General features: G+C 41.2%; 1 protein-coding gene across 6 annotated transcripts in view; it reads left to right on the top strand.

Moving 5' to 3' along the window:
- The first annotated feature begins 4,018 nt into the window (after positions 1–4,018).
- TRNT1 (tRNA nucleotidyl transferase 1) overlaps positions 4,019–16,169 on the top strand; it is a 22,157-nt gene continuing 10,006 nt past the window's right edge. The window contains exons 1-6 of one of the 6 annotated variants that reach the window (XM_039240278.1): positions 5,206–5,293; positions 6,783–6,850; positions 9,782–9,892; positions 9,990–10,091; positions 10,241–10,434; positions 14,183–14,321. In XM_039240278.1, the coding sequence (XP_039096209.1) occupies positions 9,823–9,892; positions 9,990–10,091; positions 10,241–10,434; positions 14,183–14,321 (505 nt within the window). In that variant the 5' untranslated portion in view covers positions 5,206–5,293; positions 6,783–6,850; positions 9,782–9,822. Of the gene's footprint in view, positions 4,068–4,104; positions 4,186–4,392; positions 4,641–5,121; positions 5,294–6,782; positions 6,851–9,781; positions 9,893–9,989; positions 10,092–10,240; positions 10,435–14,182; positions 14,322–16,169 lie in introns of those variants that run through there. The other 5 variants (XM_039240279.1, XM_039240282.1, XM_039240280.1 and 2 more) reach the window with 5 other exon arrangements.

Genomic DNA, 16,169 nt, shown 5'->3' with positions numbered 1-16,169 from the left:
GCATGCATGAGCAGGGGAGGGACAGAGAGGGAGAGAGGATCCCAAGCAGGCTTAGCGAGGAGCCCAGCGTGGGGCTTAATCCCACTTGCCATATTCACTTTTGGGTAGGTAATATACATGAAGAATACTTCCTGTGGGATTTTTGTGTAGTAAACATCAGTTCCTTCAGTTGCTGTGCCGGTGAAGTTGTATTTCCCTTAGGATGGATCTGTATTAAGAGATAATAGTAAACATCTTATATGCAGGGGAGAGGATGTTTGGATTGCCTTGGTTGTCCTCACCATTGTCCTGGAGTGCGGTGTTGAGGGGGCATTCCGTCTACAGAGTTCTCTTCTGCTTTTGTTTAATGACCTCAAAGTTCTTCATTCTATGTTCATATGTAAATGCTTTAAGAGTTGAACTTTGAGTATTTCTTGAGAGGCTATAGTATGTTTTTTTAAACTTTCATGTTCTAGTTTTTGGCTAATATATGGAAAGAAAATAGTTTGGTCAGGTTTTTTGAGGCATAATTTACATATAGGAAATTTTACCCTTTTTTCATGTACTGTTTCCATGTTTTCACAGAGACAGTCAGGCAGTCACCACTATTATCAAGATATATAACCATTCCATCACTGCCCCTCCCCCCCCACCAATTCATTCAAACCACTTTGTTGTGAACCCCTCCTTCCATCTCCAGTCCCTTGAAGCAAATGGTCTATTCTCTGTCTCTCCGGTTTTGCCTTTTTCGGGATGTCATATGAATAGCATCATTATGTAGCCTCCTGAGTCTGGTTTTCTTGATTTTAGATTTATTTATTTATTCTTTTATTAAATTTTGTTAATATTTATATTTATTTCTGAGAGACACACAAACAGTGTGAGCAGGGGAGGGTCAGAGAGAGAGGGAGACACAGAATCTGAAACAGGCTCCAGACTCTGAGCTAGCTGTCAGCACAGAGCCCAACGCAGGGTTCAAACCCACAAACCGTGAGATCATGACCTGAGCCCAAGTCGGGCACTTACGTGACTGAGCCACCCAGGCACCCCTCTTGATTTTAGATTTACATATATTGTCATATATATGAGGAGTTATCTCATTTATATAGCTCAGTGATATTTCTTTTCATGGATGTATCACAGTTTACTTACCATTTATCTGTTGGAAGAAATACGGCTTTTTTCCAAGTCTGGGTGATGATCAGTAAGGCTACTAGAACCATCCACGCACATTTTTTTTTTTTTTAATGTGAACATATGTTTTCATTGGTCTCAGCTAAATATCAAGGAGTAGGGTTGCTGGGTTGTCTATTGAGTAGGTATAACTTTATCAGAAACCACCAAACTGTTTTCTATAGTGGTTGTAGCACTTTGTATTCTCACTAGTGGTGTATGAGTTCTAGTTGATTCACATCATCACCAGCACTTGATACTACCAGGCTTTTTATTAAAACATTCTAATAGGTACACAGTGGCATCTCACTGTGGTTTCAGTTTGCATATCCCTGATAGATGATGATGTTGACTATCTTTACATGATTGGTTGACAAACATATAGCTTCTTCTGTTACATTTATTCCTACATTTTAATCTATATCTGTATAATTTTAGCTACTATTAAAATTAGAATTTGTTTATAACTATTTGCTGCTACTTAATAAAATACATGTGGTCTTAAATTATTAAACGAGAATCCTAAAACCTTACTAAATTCATTAATTCTAAAAGTTATGTTGATTCCTATGTAAACCATTATGTCATCTGAAAAACAGTGCTGCTTCTTTCCTAACCAGGAAAGAATAATCAGGAATGTAACAATCATTATACCTTTTACTTCTTTTTCATGACTTATGTTAATGGTTATGAACTATGGTAAAATGTTGAACAGAAGTCATTAACTGGGCATCTTTTTCCTGATATCGAGGGAAAAGTAGTCAAATTTTACCATTAAGTATGATAGTAGCCGGGCACTTGGGTGGCTGAGTCGACTGAGTGTCTGACTTGGGCTCCGGTCATGATCTCACAGTTCTGAGTTCGAGCCCCATATCTGGTTGCTGTCAGCACAGAGCCTGCTTTGGATCCTCTTTTTCCCTCTCTCTCTGACCCCATCCTGCTTGCACTCTCTCAAAACTAAACAAACATTAAGTATGATAGTAGCTGTACATTTTTCACAGATGTCCTTTAACAGATCAAGGAAGTCTTCTAATCTCAATTTTCTGAGAATAATCATCATTAATAACTGTGGGATTTAAGTGCTTTTTCTGCATCTATTGGGATGATCATATAATTTTCTTTTTTAGTTTTCTAATATGGTAAACACAGTGATTAGGTTTCAATTGTTAAATCCACCTTGGATTCCGGGCATCAACCAAATGTGATCAAATTCCAATTTGCTTGATTCGGTTTTCTAATATTTCATTAAATATATATGTTTCTAGGCTCATGTGGCTATTGATGTATAAATTCTTTTTTGGTAATATCTACTTCAGGTTTGTTATCAGTGTCATGCTGGCCCCAAATAAGAGGAATAGTGTTTCTTTCCCCCTCTATTTTCTGAACAAAAATTGTGCATTGGTGTTATTTCTTCTATTTCTTCCTTCAGTGGTTGATAAATTTGACCACTAAAACCATCAGGGCCTGGAATTAGCTTTGTGGTAAGTTTGTCGAACAAACTTCAGTTTCTTTCATAGTAAAAGGATTGTTTAGATTTTAAATTTCTTCCTGTTTCCGTTTTGATGCATGTCTAAAAGAATTTGTCCATTTCATCCACATATTTGTTGGCATAAAATCGTCCATAATGTCTTCTATTCTCCTGTTAATGTCTACATTTCTGTAGTGATATGCTCTTTTACACTGAATTCTCTGTATTTTTTTCTTCTTTAGCCTAGTTAGGATATGCGAATATACATTTTTTTTTGATTTTTTATTTATTTCTAGGAGAGAGAGAGAGACAGTTTGAGCAGGGGAGGGTCAGAGAGAGAGGGAGTCACAGACTGAAACAGGCTCCAGGCTCTGAGCTGGCAGTCAGCGCAGAGCCCGACGCGGGGCTCGAACCCACAAACCGCGAGATCATGACCTGAGTGAAAGTTGGACGCTCAACCGACTAAGCCACCCAGGCGCCCCGCGAATATACATATTTATTGCCATGTTAAGGAGTATAAATCAATGCTTTGCTTCTGAATGGCAACTTGGAAAACTGGTTCTGTGCTTCTCAAAATGGGATACTTAACAGCCCTGAAGATAAGAGGTCTGATCATTGGAAACCACAGAAATACCAGAGCACATGAATTTTTTAGGGAAATTAAATAATTTAAAGTGGTATTAGAAAGACTATACTTAAATAAAATCTGCATCAAATGTTTCATTTTCATTTTTAAAGACAATTGGGAAGTTTCTTGGAAATGCAGCTTTTTAAGGATTTGGGACTTTACTCCCACTCCTTTGCCGTTTTATTTACTCTTCTCGGCCTTGGAAAAAAAGAACTCAAATCCAAGTTCTTCACTTTGCACCTGCAACAGCTTTCCGACTTCACAAAATCTAGGCGGGAAATTAAAACACGCCCGGTCATTTAAATTGACCAGAGGGCTTACATTCAGAATGAGTGTGTCTCTAACCTTCTGCTCAGGTCCTGATGAAGCGTCTCCGCCAAGAATAGGAACACTAAGTGAGTATTTCTTCCTTGCTGGGAAGTAATAGGACGTTTAAGCCTGGCAACCCCTAAAATAGGTTTTACTGACAGTCAGTGACACTTGTCCAAGGACACACAGATATGCAATGCAGATGGACGTCTGACCACCTCCGAGAAAGAGAAAGGTGTGGGGAGATGTAATTAAAATAAATAACAGACCCTCGTCCCTCAAGAGCCCCACAGCTCGTCCCGGGTGGGCGCTGCGTTCCGAGGCGCGGGAAAGCTGCGCTCTTCCACTCGCGGCGCCATAGAGAGGCGGGAGCGGCAGAAAGCGCAAGCTGAGGCCCGCCGTCGCCCGGCTGCGATGCCCCATTCACCGCCGACAGGCGCGCGGCGGTGACGTCACGGCGCACGCCGTCCGGAAGTGCGCGGAGCTGCGTTGACGGCTGCGGCGAGGCTGGTAAGCGGACCGGCGGGGTGCGTGCGGGAGACGTGCGGTCTGCCGCTGCGCGGAGGGAAGCTGGGCGACTGCCGCGGCTGGCTGTCCCCCCTGCGGGGTCACCTGGGGCGACCGTGAGGTGGGGAGAGGGCGTCACTTCACCGTGGAAGAGAGCCCAACGTGGATGGAGGTCGTGCGGGCGCGTCCCTGCCACGTTCCAGTGACTGCAGGCTTATTCATCGGGCTTCCCCGGGAACTTTCCTTTCCTTGCGGCCGGGCCCGGGAGGGTCTCACTAAGCTTTCGGTCCGGCACCCGCTGTGGGGGACGGGACATGCCACTTCAGGGTCAGGGCCCTCAGCGGCTTTTTCTGATTGGAGGCGGAGTTGGACCGGTTTTCTCCCCAACGTGGTCTGGGTGAGGGGGACTCGCCTCACCTCCTGGCTTTTTGAAACCTGCTTCCCAAGGAAAGGAATGGTTCTCCAGTGCTCTTCTTCGGGGTCACTTGGAGTCCCCTTGGTCCCTCAAAGAGGCCCACTTTACATGGAAAACAGGGTGTGGGTGGGACCCAGGAGCTGGCATAATGGGAAGAAATGGTAAATGCGGAAAAAGTGGGCGGCAAAGACAAGTCTTGGGAAAACATGTTTTTCAATGCCTAGGAAATATCCCTGGGTCATAAATCTGAGGGCCAGGTGGGAAAGTACAGTGATAAACATTAAGTGACTGTCCCATGTTTTGGAGGAGGCCAAGTGTTCCCGCAAGTGTTTGCATTTTCTGCAGCCACTGTCCCTAGACTGATCCCCTCAAGCTTTAACCGAAACCCACCTCTCCAGAGGGTATTGTAGCAGTAGTAGGTGATGACGACAGCAGACAGTAAGTGCTTCAGGAATACAAAAGTGGATGGCTGCAAGCATAGATCTACTTATAGGTGACTGTCCCTCACATCGTCACTTTTTTCAGTTTTTCCATCTGAACAGGAGATGAGAGTCTCTCAGTTGTTAAATAAAATTCCAACAGATCCCTTTGTTTTCCTTGACTTGTACATTTCATTACCGTGCATGCGTGTTTGTCTCCTAGATGTATGGTTGGTGACTTTGTCCCCAGATGCTGAGGTGCCTGAGTCCCTGGCACAGGCCACTACTGAGCTGTAGGAGTAGGCTGTGCCTTTTCAAGCACTATCTGTTTACAATGAAGTTGCAGTCTCCAGAATTCCAGTCACTATTCACGGCAGGATTGAAGAGTCTGACAGGTGAGAGATCAGGATGCTTTCTTGCTTTGGAAGCCCATGTAATTAGAGAAGCACAAGGTTAATGTTTTATAGCCAATACTCACGGGTTGGGTTTTTGTTGTTGTTGTTGTTTTTGTTGTTGTTGTTGTTTTGCTGTTGACCTGATGCAAGAAAGGTTTACGATGGGGAATCCAAAACTGTAGCCAAAGTGTTAAGAGTCCAGCAGTGACTTCAGTTACAAAGCATGGCTTTTCTGTATATTATACTAAATACATACATTCTAGAATTTGGCTTACTAACTTAATGAGTAGATATATTTTTTGTGGATGAGGAAACAGAGGCTTAGGAATGTGCCCACGTTTTTATAATAGCCGGGGAGCTGACTTTTGAACTTGTGCAGTCTCTTTTCAGAACCCAGTTTGTAACCACCAAGCTGCATTTCCTTCCTAGGTGTAAGTGCTTTTGGAGAGAACTGAAGGCAGAAGGAAATAGGAATCCCCTCTGTGCACATGCAGCTCACCGGGAAGGAGCACAGAAAATGACCATAGCTAAGTGCTCGATTACAGCAGCTTCCATTGCTTGTCACAGTTTTCTCATTCCTTACCTTGGTCCCTGCATATCAGCACTGCTGTTGCTGAAGCGGCCATACTGCTGCTTTTCAAAGCCTGTGGTATTTTAGTGGCCCTTAAGAAATCCATTAAGGTGTATGTGTGTAGAAACATGACTGATACAGTGATTTACAACCCTAGCTGTCCATTAGATTCACCTGGGAAGCTATTGAGATCTACAGACTCTTTGGTCCCACCCTGACCCAATGAACTGGAATCTCTGGAGAGGATGGGCATCTATAAATTTTTATAAGAGCTCCACTCTCTTAATTCTGATGCACAAAAGGCAAGGAACCATGACATTATATTCATTCCTTGTATTAGTTTATTCCCAAAGATACTTTCCTATTCTTGACATTAGATGATTTTTTAGATACATGTCAGAGGTCAGTGATCCAGAACTTGTTGATTCATATAGATTCTTCATGTGGTCTTGAAGTGGAGGGCCTAAAGCTGATACTTCATTGTGAGTCTTAATTAAAGTGAAAAATGCTAGAAACTCCCAGTGCAATAGAAGTATCAGTCACACGTGCGATGTAAAGTTTTCTAGTAACCGTATTGAAGGTAAAGAGAAATGGGTGAAATTAACTAATAGATTACATAATTAGTAAATAAATTAATAAAATAAAATTATTTTCGTCATTTCATTTTATCATCTGTATTTAAGATACCATAATTTTAATATAAAATTTGTGTAAAAATTATTAAGGAGGCATTTCACATCCTTCCTGTAACACATCTTTGAAATCTGGTGGTTCGCACATACTGACCATCTTAATTCAGACTCACCACATTTCAAGTGCTCAGTTCAGTTACCATATGTGCCTCCTGTTTGAACAAGTTTAGAAGCTCCAAATCTGAGTTGAATTCAAGCTTGTTCTTTCTTTATATGCCTTTCTCAGCTCCTAATCTTCCCATCTTCAGTTGCAAGAGGCCTCTTGGAAGAAAGGTGCCCAAAGCTTGGATGTAGGTAATTAACTGTTGTTGGCCTGTTTCAGGTCCTTCTGCTCTGGATATTGATTGCTATAGGTTCTTGAACATCTTTTAACAATTTCACTTGGCTTACTAACCCTTACCTCAAGAGTTGAATTGTCTCCACTTTGAGAGGTGAAGTCCTAAGGATTTAGATTTAGATTTAGAAGTCCTAAGTCCTAAGGATTTAGAAACTAAATAGGGTGGGAAGATACAGGTAGTTTTATCCACAGGGTCTTGTCCCTGAGAGACTGGCAAATGGGAGTATAGACATTTTCTAGAGTTGGCATTTTTAGGATATAGTGGATGTAGCAAGAATGGAATGTTTTAGTACAAAGCTCATCAGTTAGAAAATCAAATCATTGGTTTTGTTTTTTGCTACTTTCTGAAGACCTGGGTGTCCTGGTTAAATATGATATTCTGCATGAAAACACTAAAAAACACACACAGTAATGATGACTATTGTGTGGTGATTCTGTGCAGTCAAATTCTATACCAGTTCTCAGATCTTAATAGCTGCTTTGCCACATGTGAAATTAGTTTCCAGTATGTAAGGATTTGGGAACTAGGATAGTGGATTATCTGTACACTATATAGGGTTTTATAATTTGTCAGTTTATGTCATGTAATTTTTCCTTTTGCTTGAGGACAGCACTGTAGAGACATGTTAGAAACAAAAGTTTTTTTCCCCATTCTGTACATGAGACTAAAGTTCGAAACATAGTGAGTTTTGCCTAAGTTACATGGTTAGTGGACAAGCCAGAGCTTCTTTGGCCACTTGGCTGTGGTCCATAAGCAGTGCTAGGCATGTGTACTCAGCAGTTAGCTTTTAACTGCTTAGGTATGTGATGTCATAAAGCCATCAGAGTAACATTTGGGACAGTAGGAACACTTGCTCACTCTTTTGAACCTAGGATATCACAGTTAAGTTCTTTTGTGAACCAGGTTGGTATAAAGATGAGTAATACAGGTTTTCTACTCTGAGAGTAAACAGGTAATTTTAGTATAATTAGTACACATAATTAGCTAGATCAGTATTTTTTTTCCACCTCGGGTGGTACCCATTAGTGAATCATAAAGTCAGTTTAGTGGTCATGAAGAGGATAGAATAGCTGAGATTGTATGGTATGTATTTTGTGAAACTTGGTTTTAAATATGAATGACTGCCATGCAAAATGCCTTTGTTGGTGTGGGTTGTGCACCAAGGCATTTCATGGGCAGCTGCTCAGCTAGATGTTTGGGTGAAGTGATCCGTAGGAGCAAATTTAGAGGGAAACTACCCGGAGAGTTTGGTGAATGTAAAGTGTGATGCAGAGATTAGTGAGAAGACACAGAAATGGGTCAGGAGGCCCTTGTGTAATGTACTGATGAAATGTCGGTCGTGTGCTGGGGCTTGTCAGAGGAACAGTGGCGTAGCTTAATCAAGTTAGTGATTTAGAGCCCTATGTGTAGACTGTGGAAGCTGGATTTAAGAAGGCTGGTGTAGTCCTCTTATTCAGGAAGGAGATAAAGAGACTCTGAACTAGGGAGAAATGAGGGTAGTGTCCAGAAATAGATTGGCACTCCTTAACATTTTGGGTCATGGACCTCTATAAATCTCATGAAAACTGGACTGACATATGTGGTTTTTATATTTTATTTTAAGGGACCCATGAACCCCTTATTAAGGAGCCCTTATTAAGACAGATAGTGGGACTTGACAGGAAATGTGGAGTGAAAGAAGATGAGCATATACTCTTGGGAAGGACTTAGCTCTGGAAGAGCTTTTTTTTTAATGTTTTATTTATTTCTGAGAGAGACAGAGTGGCAGTGTGAGCAGGAGAGGGTCAGAGAGAGAGGGAGACACAGAATTGGAAGCAGGCTCCAGGCTCTGAGCTGGCTGTCAGCGCAGAGCCCCACGTGGGGCTCAAACCCATGAACCGTGAGATTGTGACCTGAGCCGAAGTCGGACGCTTAGCCAACTGAGCCACCCAGGCGCCCCCGGAAGAGCTTTTAAGTTAAGGCCTGGCGGCAGAGGGAGTGAGGGAGCATTTGTTACTTGGTAGCAGATCATTTTAGATACGGTGTGCAGAGAGCGGGGTGGAAGGTTTAGGAAGGATCGGTAGAGGAGGAGCAAAAACAGATTAGGGGTAGGGATGGAGGTTAACATGGCAGGTTGTGATTAGGGACTCCAGAACTCTGACACATTTAACTCGGTGCTGAATACAGTGATAGTGCCCATCAGCCAGAGACCACAAGGAGCGTGCCAGGTGAGTTGTTACTCCTTGCAGTGAGGGAGAACACTGACCAAGGAGAACCTTGGAGTATCTCAGCAAAAGGTTTTTAGAAAGGATTTCTTGTGGGATTTGTGTTTGTATCCTGTTTTAGGGCGTGTGCTAAGAAGTGAGGCTTTGCTGTGGGTTAGATGGTATCAGCCAGCAAGTATAAATCTGTGATGGGTATCTTGACTCTTAACTAGAAGGTGAGAACCCAGCACTATGCTCTGTTAACTGATGTAAATAAGGAGCAGTCACATGTATTAATTGTCATAAGGTGGTGTTTTTGATAGTGTTTGTGTCTCTTCTCCGTTCAGACATGATTACTAGTTGTCTTGTGTTAACTGCTTCATCATGATCACTGAGTGGACTTCTCTGACGTGAATGTCCTCTGAGATTGTTTATGTTCAACAGGAGAGCGCCGAGGCCCAGTTGTGGGTGCCAGGCTAGCTCGTGTCAATACCAAGGCTTAGGGGGTTGAATCCGGCCATTTTATGGATGTCATCCTTACTAGGTACTAGATGATGTCCTTTAGTCATGTATGTAATTATAGTAGACTTTGTTTTGTCCGCTCTAGGTCTCCTGGACTGAGGTCCTTATAGTAGTTTTCAGTGTTACATGGCTTTTCTAGAACACATAGGAGCAGAAATAAAGTGCACTTTTTCTCTTGGCAGATTCTTCGCTGTAACATTATCATACCCAGTGTGGTAGACTAATGTTTCACAGTTCCATAGTTTCATGCATGAATATACAGTTTCACCGTCAGTACACAAAGAGAAATATGTGTAAGAACACCTCACAATTCTGAAGTATGTACATAAACCTGGAGAAAAAGCAGAGTTTTTCACTTTACTTTTTGGTTCTAATTCAAATTTATATCAGTGACGTTGGGGTATTGTGGAATTCTGAATTATTTTCCAAATCAGCCAAAAAAATTTCTGCAAGTTCCCTGCTCTCACAACTGTGACAGGCATTCTATTATAGGTAAGTCACTTCATTTCTGTGGGCCATGTTCTCCTAATTCTTATCTGAAAAGGTTCAGTTAAATAATCTCTGCTGTTCCTAATAGATTGGAAAAGCTTTATACTTTTGTAATTAAACACACTGAAGTAAAAACCATTCTTTCTCCTCAGAATTATTTGTCAAAGAAAATCATGAGTTAAGAATAGCAGGAGGAGCAGTGAGGGATTTATTAAATGGAGTAAAGCCTCAAGATGTGGATTTTGCTACCACTGCTACCCCTGCTCAAATGAAGGAGATGTTTCAGTCTGCTGGTATTCGCATGATAAACAACAAGGGAGAAAAGCATGGGACAATTACTGCCAGGGTGAGTGAAAGGTTTGAAAGCAATCACATTGCCTTTCTTTTAAGTAAAAAAAAAAAAATTTAATATTTATTTATTTTTGAGAGACAGCGAGAGACACAGTGCAAGCCGCGGAGGGGCAGAAAGCGGGGAGACAGAATCCGAAGCAGGCTCCAGGCTCTGAGCTGTCAGCACAGAGCCCTATGCGGGGCTCAAACCCACGAACCGTGAGATCATGACCTGAGCTGAAGTCGGACATTTAACCGACTGAGCCACCCAGGCGCCCCTGTCTTTCTTTTAATTTTTAAAACTTTTATATATTCATTTTTAGGTTTTTAAAAAAACCCAAGTAACAAAAAAGTAAAAAAAAAAACTATGTCGCCTATGTGCCAGAGGCACACAATGGGTTAAGTGGGTGGCTCAGTGGGTTAAGCACCTGGCATCCTACTCTTGGTTTCGCCCCAGGTCATGATCTTGCAGCTTGTGGGTTCGAGCCCCACATCAGGCTCTGGGCTGATGGTGCAGACCCTGCTTGGGATTTCTCTCTCCCTCTCTCTCTGCCCCTGCCCTGCTCTCTTTCTTTATCTCTCTCAAAATAAACATTAAAAAAAATGTCATTCTCTCTGTCTCTCTTAAACCCTGCATCCTCCTTTGCTGTAGCCTCCTCTGCTGTAGCTATTTGGTGCGGTACTCACCCGTTAGACCCACAGTTCTGAAAAAGACCTTTCTATGCTGCAGTGTTTGTTTCGAATTTCCCAGTTGTACGATGGTGTCCACTGACTTGTGCATGGGAGAGTGGCTCAGCTTCCTTCCCAGCAGCACAGGCAGTTCCCCCTCGTTTTCTTAGTATTCGGGCACCATCATTTTTGCTGAATTCAGATTCAGTGTTTACATTTCTAACTATGGCTTACAGCTGGATTGTGAAGTGTATCGTGACTACCTTTCTTGGGTGATGTTGGTTTTCCCTGCACTTAATAACGTGTTTCTTTGATGTAGCTTTCTGTGCGCCACTGATTCATTCCTGTACTCTGTAAAATTCTTAGTAGAGTAAACCAGAGTAAACCCGTCAAGTTTCAGTTCCTTTGTTTTGAGCCACCTCACCTCTCCTCACATCCGTATGTTCTCTCCTGAACGTACAGGAGAGCGTTTTCTCTCCTTACATCTGTATGTTCTGGCCTGGATCCTCATTCCTCATCCTGAGATTTCCTTGCACCAGATTCTGGGAATCTCCTGGCCTCTTCCTTACTAGACTGCCTTGGTCCTGAGTCCTGTGTGGTATTCTTCCTTGGTTTTGGTCTCATTCAAAAAAATTTTTTAGTGTTTATTTTTGAGAGAGAGAGACAGACAGAGCGTGAGAGGAAGACACAGAATCCAAAGCAGGCTCCAGGCTCTAGGCTCTGAGCTGTGAGCACAGAGCCCAACATGGGACTCGAACTCATGAACCATTGAAATCATGACCTGAGCTGAAGGCGGATGCTTACCCAACTGAGCCAGCCAGGTGCCCTGATTTTTGCTCTCATTTTAATAGTCTGAAACCTGAAAAGCTTTACATATCTGAAAATATTTTTATTTTACCTTCACACTGGTTGGATAGTTTTCCTGGTTGTGGTTCAAGGCTGCCAGTCATCTTCACTGAGAAATGTAAAGACTTTGTTTTCCACCTGCCAGTGTTGCCACTGGGAAGTCTGAGCTCATTCACGGTTCTCTTCTGTTTGAGACCAGATTTTTTGTACCCCTACCCCTGAAGCCTTTCTGATCTTTTTATCAGATGTTTGCAGTTCCAAGATGCTGTGCTTGGTTTAGATATGTTTTTTCATTCATTGTGTGGGGACACTCAGTGGGCCCTCTTGTATTCCTCTAATTCAATCCCTTCATTCAGTGTCCTCAGCTTTGGAAACTCCTGTGATGTTTGGACCATGGGGACTGATCTTACATCTTTACCCTTGTCTCCTAATTTATATTCTCCTATCTTTAGTTATCATTCCATGATATTGCCTTTATATGTGCATCCAGTTTTTCTGTTCATAGTTGCAACCTGTGCTATTTAAAAATTTTTTAAGAGGTCTTTCTTCTTTTGAAAACTTCTTGTTTCAGATGCAGTATCTTATTTCCTTTAGGATACCAATTAATAGTTACTTGGACAATGTCTCTCTTTCCTCTGAGCTTTTTCTGTCTTTCCCGTTGGCTTTCCTTGAATGTGGGTTTGGTTCTTAACGTTTGTGTGATCCACTGGTATTTGTAAAGTGATTTGAGAGCTTTACTCTAATTTTGTATGGGAAATGTCAGCCAATTAGTTGTGGGACCATCAGTGTCCATATAAGTAGGCCTGTTCCTTATTCCAGAATAAGGCTGGTTGTTAACATTTTGAAAACCAAGTGGGGAAAGGGAATGAGGGTCATGTTGATTTTTTTCACTTCATCGTGTTTTCATTGTGGTGCTTCACTCCCACTGTTTTTCTATACCTGGTGTCCCAAGATGTAACTATTTTTAGGTCAGCCTTTCTAATGAGCTAATCTCTAGTTCTTTGGGTAAGGCAGGCATTCCAGGGATCTGTTTCTTACATTGATTTTCACAGTCTTCATATTTCTTTAAAAAAATTTTTAATGTTTATATTTGAGAGAGAGCATGAGCAGGGCAGGGAGAGAGGTAGACAGAATGTGAAGCAGGCTCCAGGCGTTGAGCTATTAGCACAGATCCCAATGCAGGGCTTGAACCCATGAACTGCAAGATTATGACCTGAGCCAAAGTCACTTAACCGACTGAGCCACTCAGGCACCTCTTGTCTTCATATTTCAAACCCTTTACTTATACTTGTCTTTAGAGAAAACTTGTGCTTTAAATTCTTGAGTTCTAGAACTAACTTGTTTCTAGAAAAGAAATGACATTGAGAGGAATTTCAGAACAGACTTCCAATAATCACTAGTAGTTTTTAGTTCTTAATGAAGTGATTCCAAATTCCTGCAAGGCATGTAAAACCCTTTGTTGTCTACCCCTCAGTGCTAGCATACTGTTTGTCAGCTATACTTCTTTGTGCATAGAATATCCCTTTCTCTCCGCTGTGACTTTGGCCATCTTTTCTCTTCATTTGAAATGTTATCCCCACATGTGCATGTACAGACCCTACTTAGGCTCAGCTCACATGTCAGTGTGTCAGAGTTGCAGGATGTGTTAAGGGTTTGTATTTTTTCCCCTATCAGTCCTTTGCTCAATGGCATATATGCTGTAAATTAATAATCAGCTCTTTGTAAACCAGAGTTATTAAAAAATATTTCAGAGTAGCTTGATTTGAAATCGAAGAACTAGAATGTATTGTATTACAGGCCTCCTCACTTCTCTGCCACAACATTTGTTAGAGTTGTCATTTTTTTTTAACATTGGGCTCCCTTTTTTTTTTTTTAAGTTTATTTACTTATTTTTGAGAAGGGGGGATGGCGGAGACAGAGAATCTCAAGCAGGCTGTGTGTGTGCTGTCAGCGCAGAGCCCATTGTGGGGTTCCATCTCATAAACCGTGAGATCATGACGTGAGCTGATATCAAGAGTTGGACACTTACCTGACTCAGCCACCCAGGCGCCTCAAACTCCTCTTTTTAAATTAAGATGCATTTATTTTTTTAAAATATTCTTTGGATCTGATTTGGAATATTGTGGTTGTCTTTCTGTTTCAAGATATTTGTGCAGTAGTTGACTATGAAAAGATATATGTGTCAGGACTCATTTTTTTCAGGCATCCAGTGTTATAAAAACTAATTTTAAAAAACCATTTCATTACAGCTTCATGAAGAAAACTTTGAAATTACTACACTGCGGATTGATGTTGTCACTGATGGAAGACACGCCGAGGTAGAATTCACAACTGATTGGCAGAAAGATGCTGAGCGCAGAGATCTGACTATAAATTCTATGTTTTTAGGTAATATCTGGAGATAATGTTCTAATCCAGTCTATCTGAAAGCTGCCTTTTCTGGAATTCTGGAAATGTCCTCCAACCTGAGAGGTTGCGTTAGTTTCATCTGAGAGACAGTGTAGCATATGGGTTAAAAGATGATTGTGAAGCCAGAAGTCCCAGGTTCAAATTCTGACTCCATGACTTACTAGCTATAAAAGGAAGATGTTAATATTAGCTTCCTTTGTAAGGCCCTTCTGAGGATTAAAAGAGGTAATTTTAAGTCCTTAGAACAGTGACTGGCACATATACACAGTTAGTGTTAACTTACTAATTACATCTAAAAATAGTTAACATTTTGGGTAAGAAAAATGCACCCACAAAAATCCCGCATGTTACTCTCCACTGCAGGCTTTCATGCATTCCTACCCTAGCTCTTCTTCCCTCTTCGGGTGCCCGTGGTGCATATTGCTAACTGACTTCAGCAACTTCTCTGTTGCTGTGTCTAGGCACAACATCACATTCTTTCATGGCATTGCATTTTAGGAATCATGTAGAATCAGAGTTGTCCTGCAAGAGAAAACCTGTTTAGCATCTGAGCATGATTTTTGTGTGAATGAGACTCCTAATAGGTGAACTAAGTTAGTGCTTAATTGAAGCATTATTTTCTGTACTTTAAATTTTATGCAAGCCCTTTATGTTTAAAACTTTGGATTAGAAAAGAGAGATGCAGCATCCACTTTACATAATCTAGTTGTGGCAGCAGTAATAGTGAAAGGATCAAGTATAGGTTTCCTGGCTATGCAAAAGTATTCTGTGTCACCTTTCTTAAATTGAAATGGTGTAAGGTGAGGAAGCAATTACTATTTCATCAAAATGAAAATTCTTTTCCAGATTTCTTTCAGTTAGTGAAAACAGCTATCAGAGTAGGTCTTTTGTAAAGGCAGTATGGCCTCAAGTGAACTTTCATATAGTGGAGAAAGCCTGTGACAGGATTTGCTTCCTGGGATGGAGAAGGGGGTTGTAGGTGAGATCTCCTGATAACTACATTAAAAATGATGTCTTGAGCACCTGCTAGGTTCTGGGTCACTTGATATACTTAATCTCATTTAACTGGCAGAAAAACTTCATTGAGTATAAAATCCACTTAATGAGGAAATAGACTGAGATGTTAACTTTGTTCAAGTCACACACTGCCATGATTGGAGCTCGGGTTTCTATAGCCTACGTGATTCATGAGCAGACAGAGCCCAGTTGGGGCAGGTTTCTCTCTATTAGGTGATCAAATTACAAGTGTTCATTCCTTTTTTTTTTTTTTTTTTTTTTAGTTTTTAATATTCATTTTTGAGAGACATTATGAGTTGGGGAGGTACAGAGAGGGAGGGAGACACACAGGAACCCTAAAAATTTTAAGTCAAACATTGGAAGTTGAAATTGAAATTTCCTAGAAACTTAAATAACATCACCACCACAAAATTTCACAATGGAGAGAACAGATTTTTTTTAGAATTAAAGTTTTTTTAGTTTTTAATATTCATTTTTGAGAGACAGGGAGAGACAGTGTGTGAGTGGGGGAGGGACAGAGAGAGGGAAACACAGAATCTGAAGCAGGTTTTAGGCTCTGAGCTGTCAGCACAGAGCCTGATGTGGGGGTCAAACCCATGGACAACAAGATCATGACCTGAGCCGAAGTCGGACGCTTAACCAATTGAGCTACACAGGCGCCCCGAGAGAAGATCTTTTAATTGAAGGATTAATTCAAATAGTACAATAGTCTATTAGTAATCTGACATTAAAAACTAAAGAAATAGACAAAATTATCAAATAAAATGGAAAAATTTCACAGACATAAAGGATATGAATCTCCTTATGGAA

The sequence above is a fragment of the Hyaena hyaena genome, unplaced genomic scaffold (assembly GCF_003009895.1).
Source record: "Hyaena hyaena isolate Hyena2069 unplaced genomic scaffold, ASM300989v1 scaffold_172, whole genome shotgun sequence".
Taxonomy (NCBI): Eukaryota; Metazoa; Chordata; class Mammalia; order Carnivora; family Hyaenidae; genus Hyaena; species Hyaena hyaena.
This window is presented reverse-complemented; position numbering and strand designations above follow the sequence as displayed.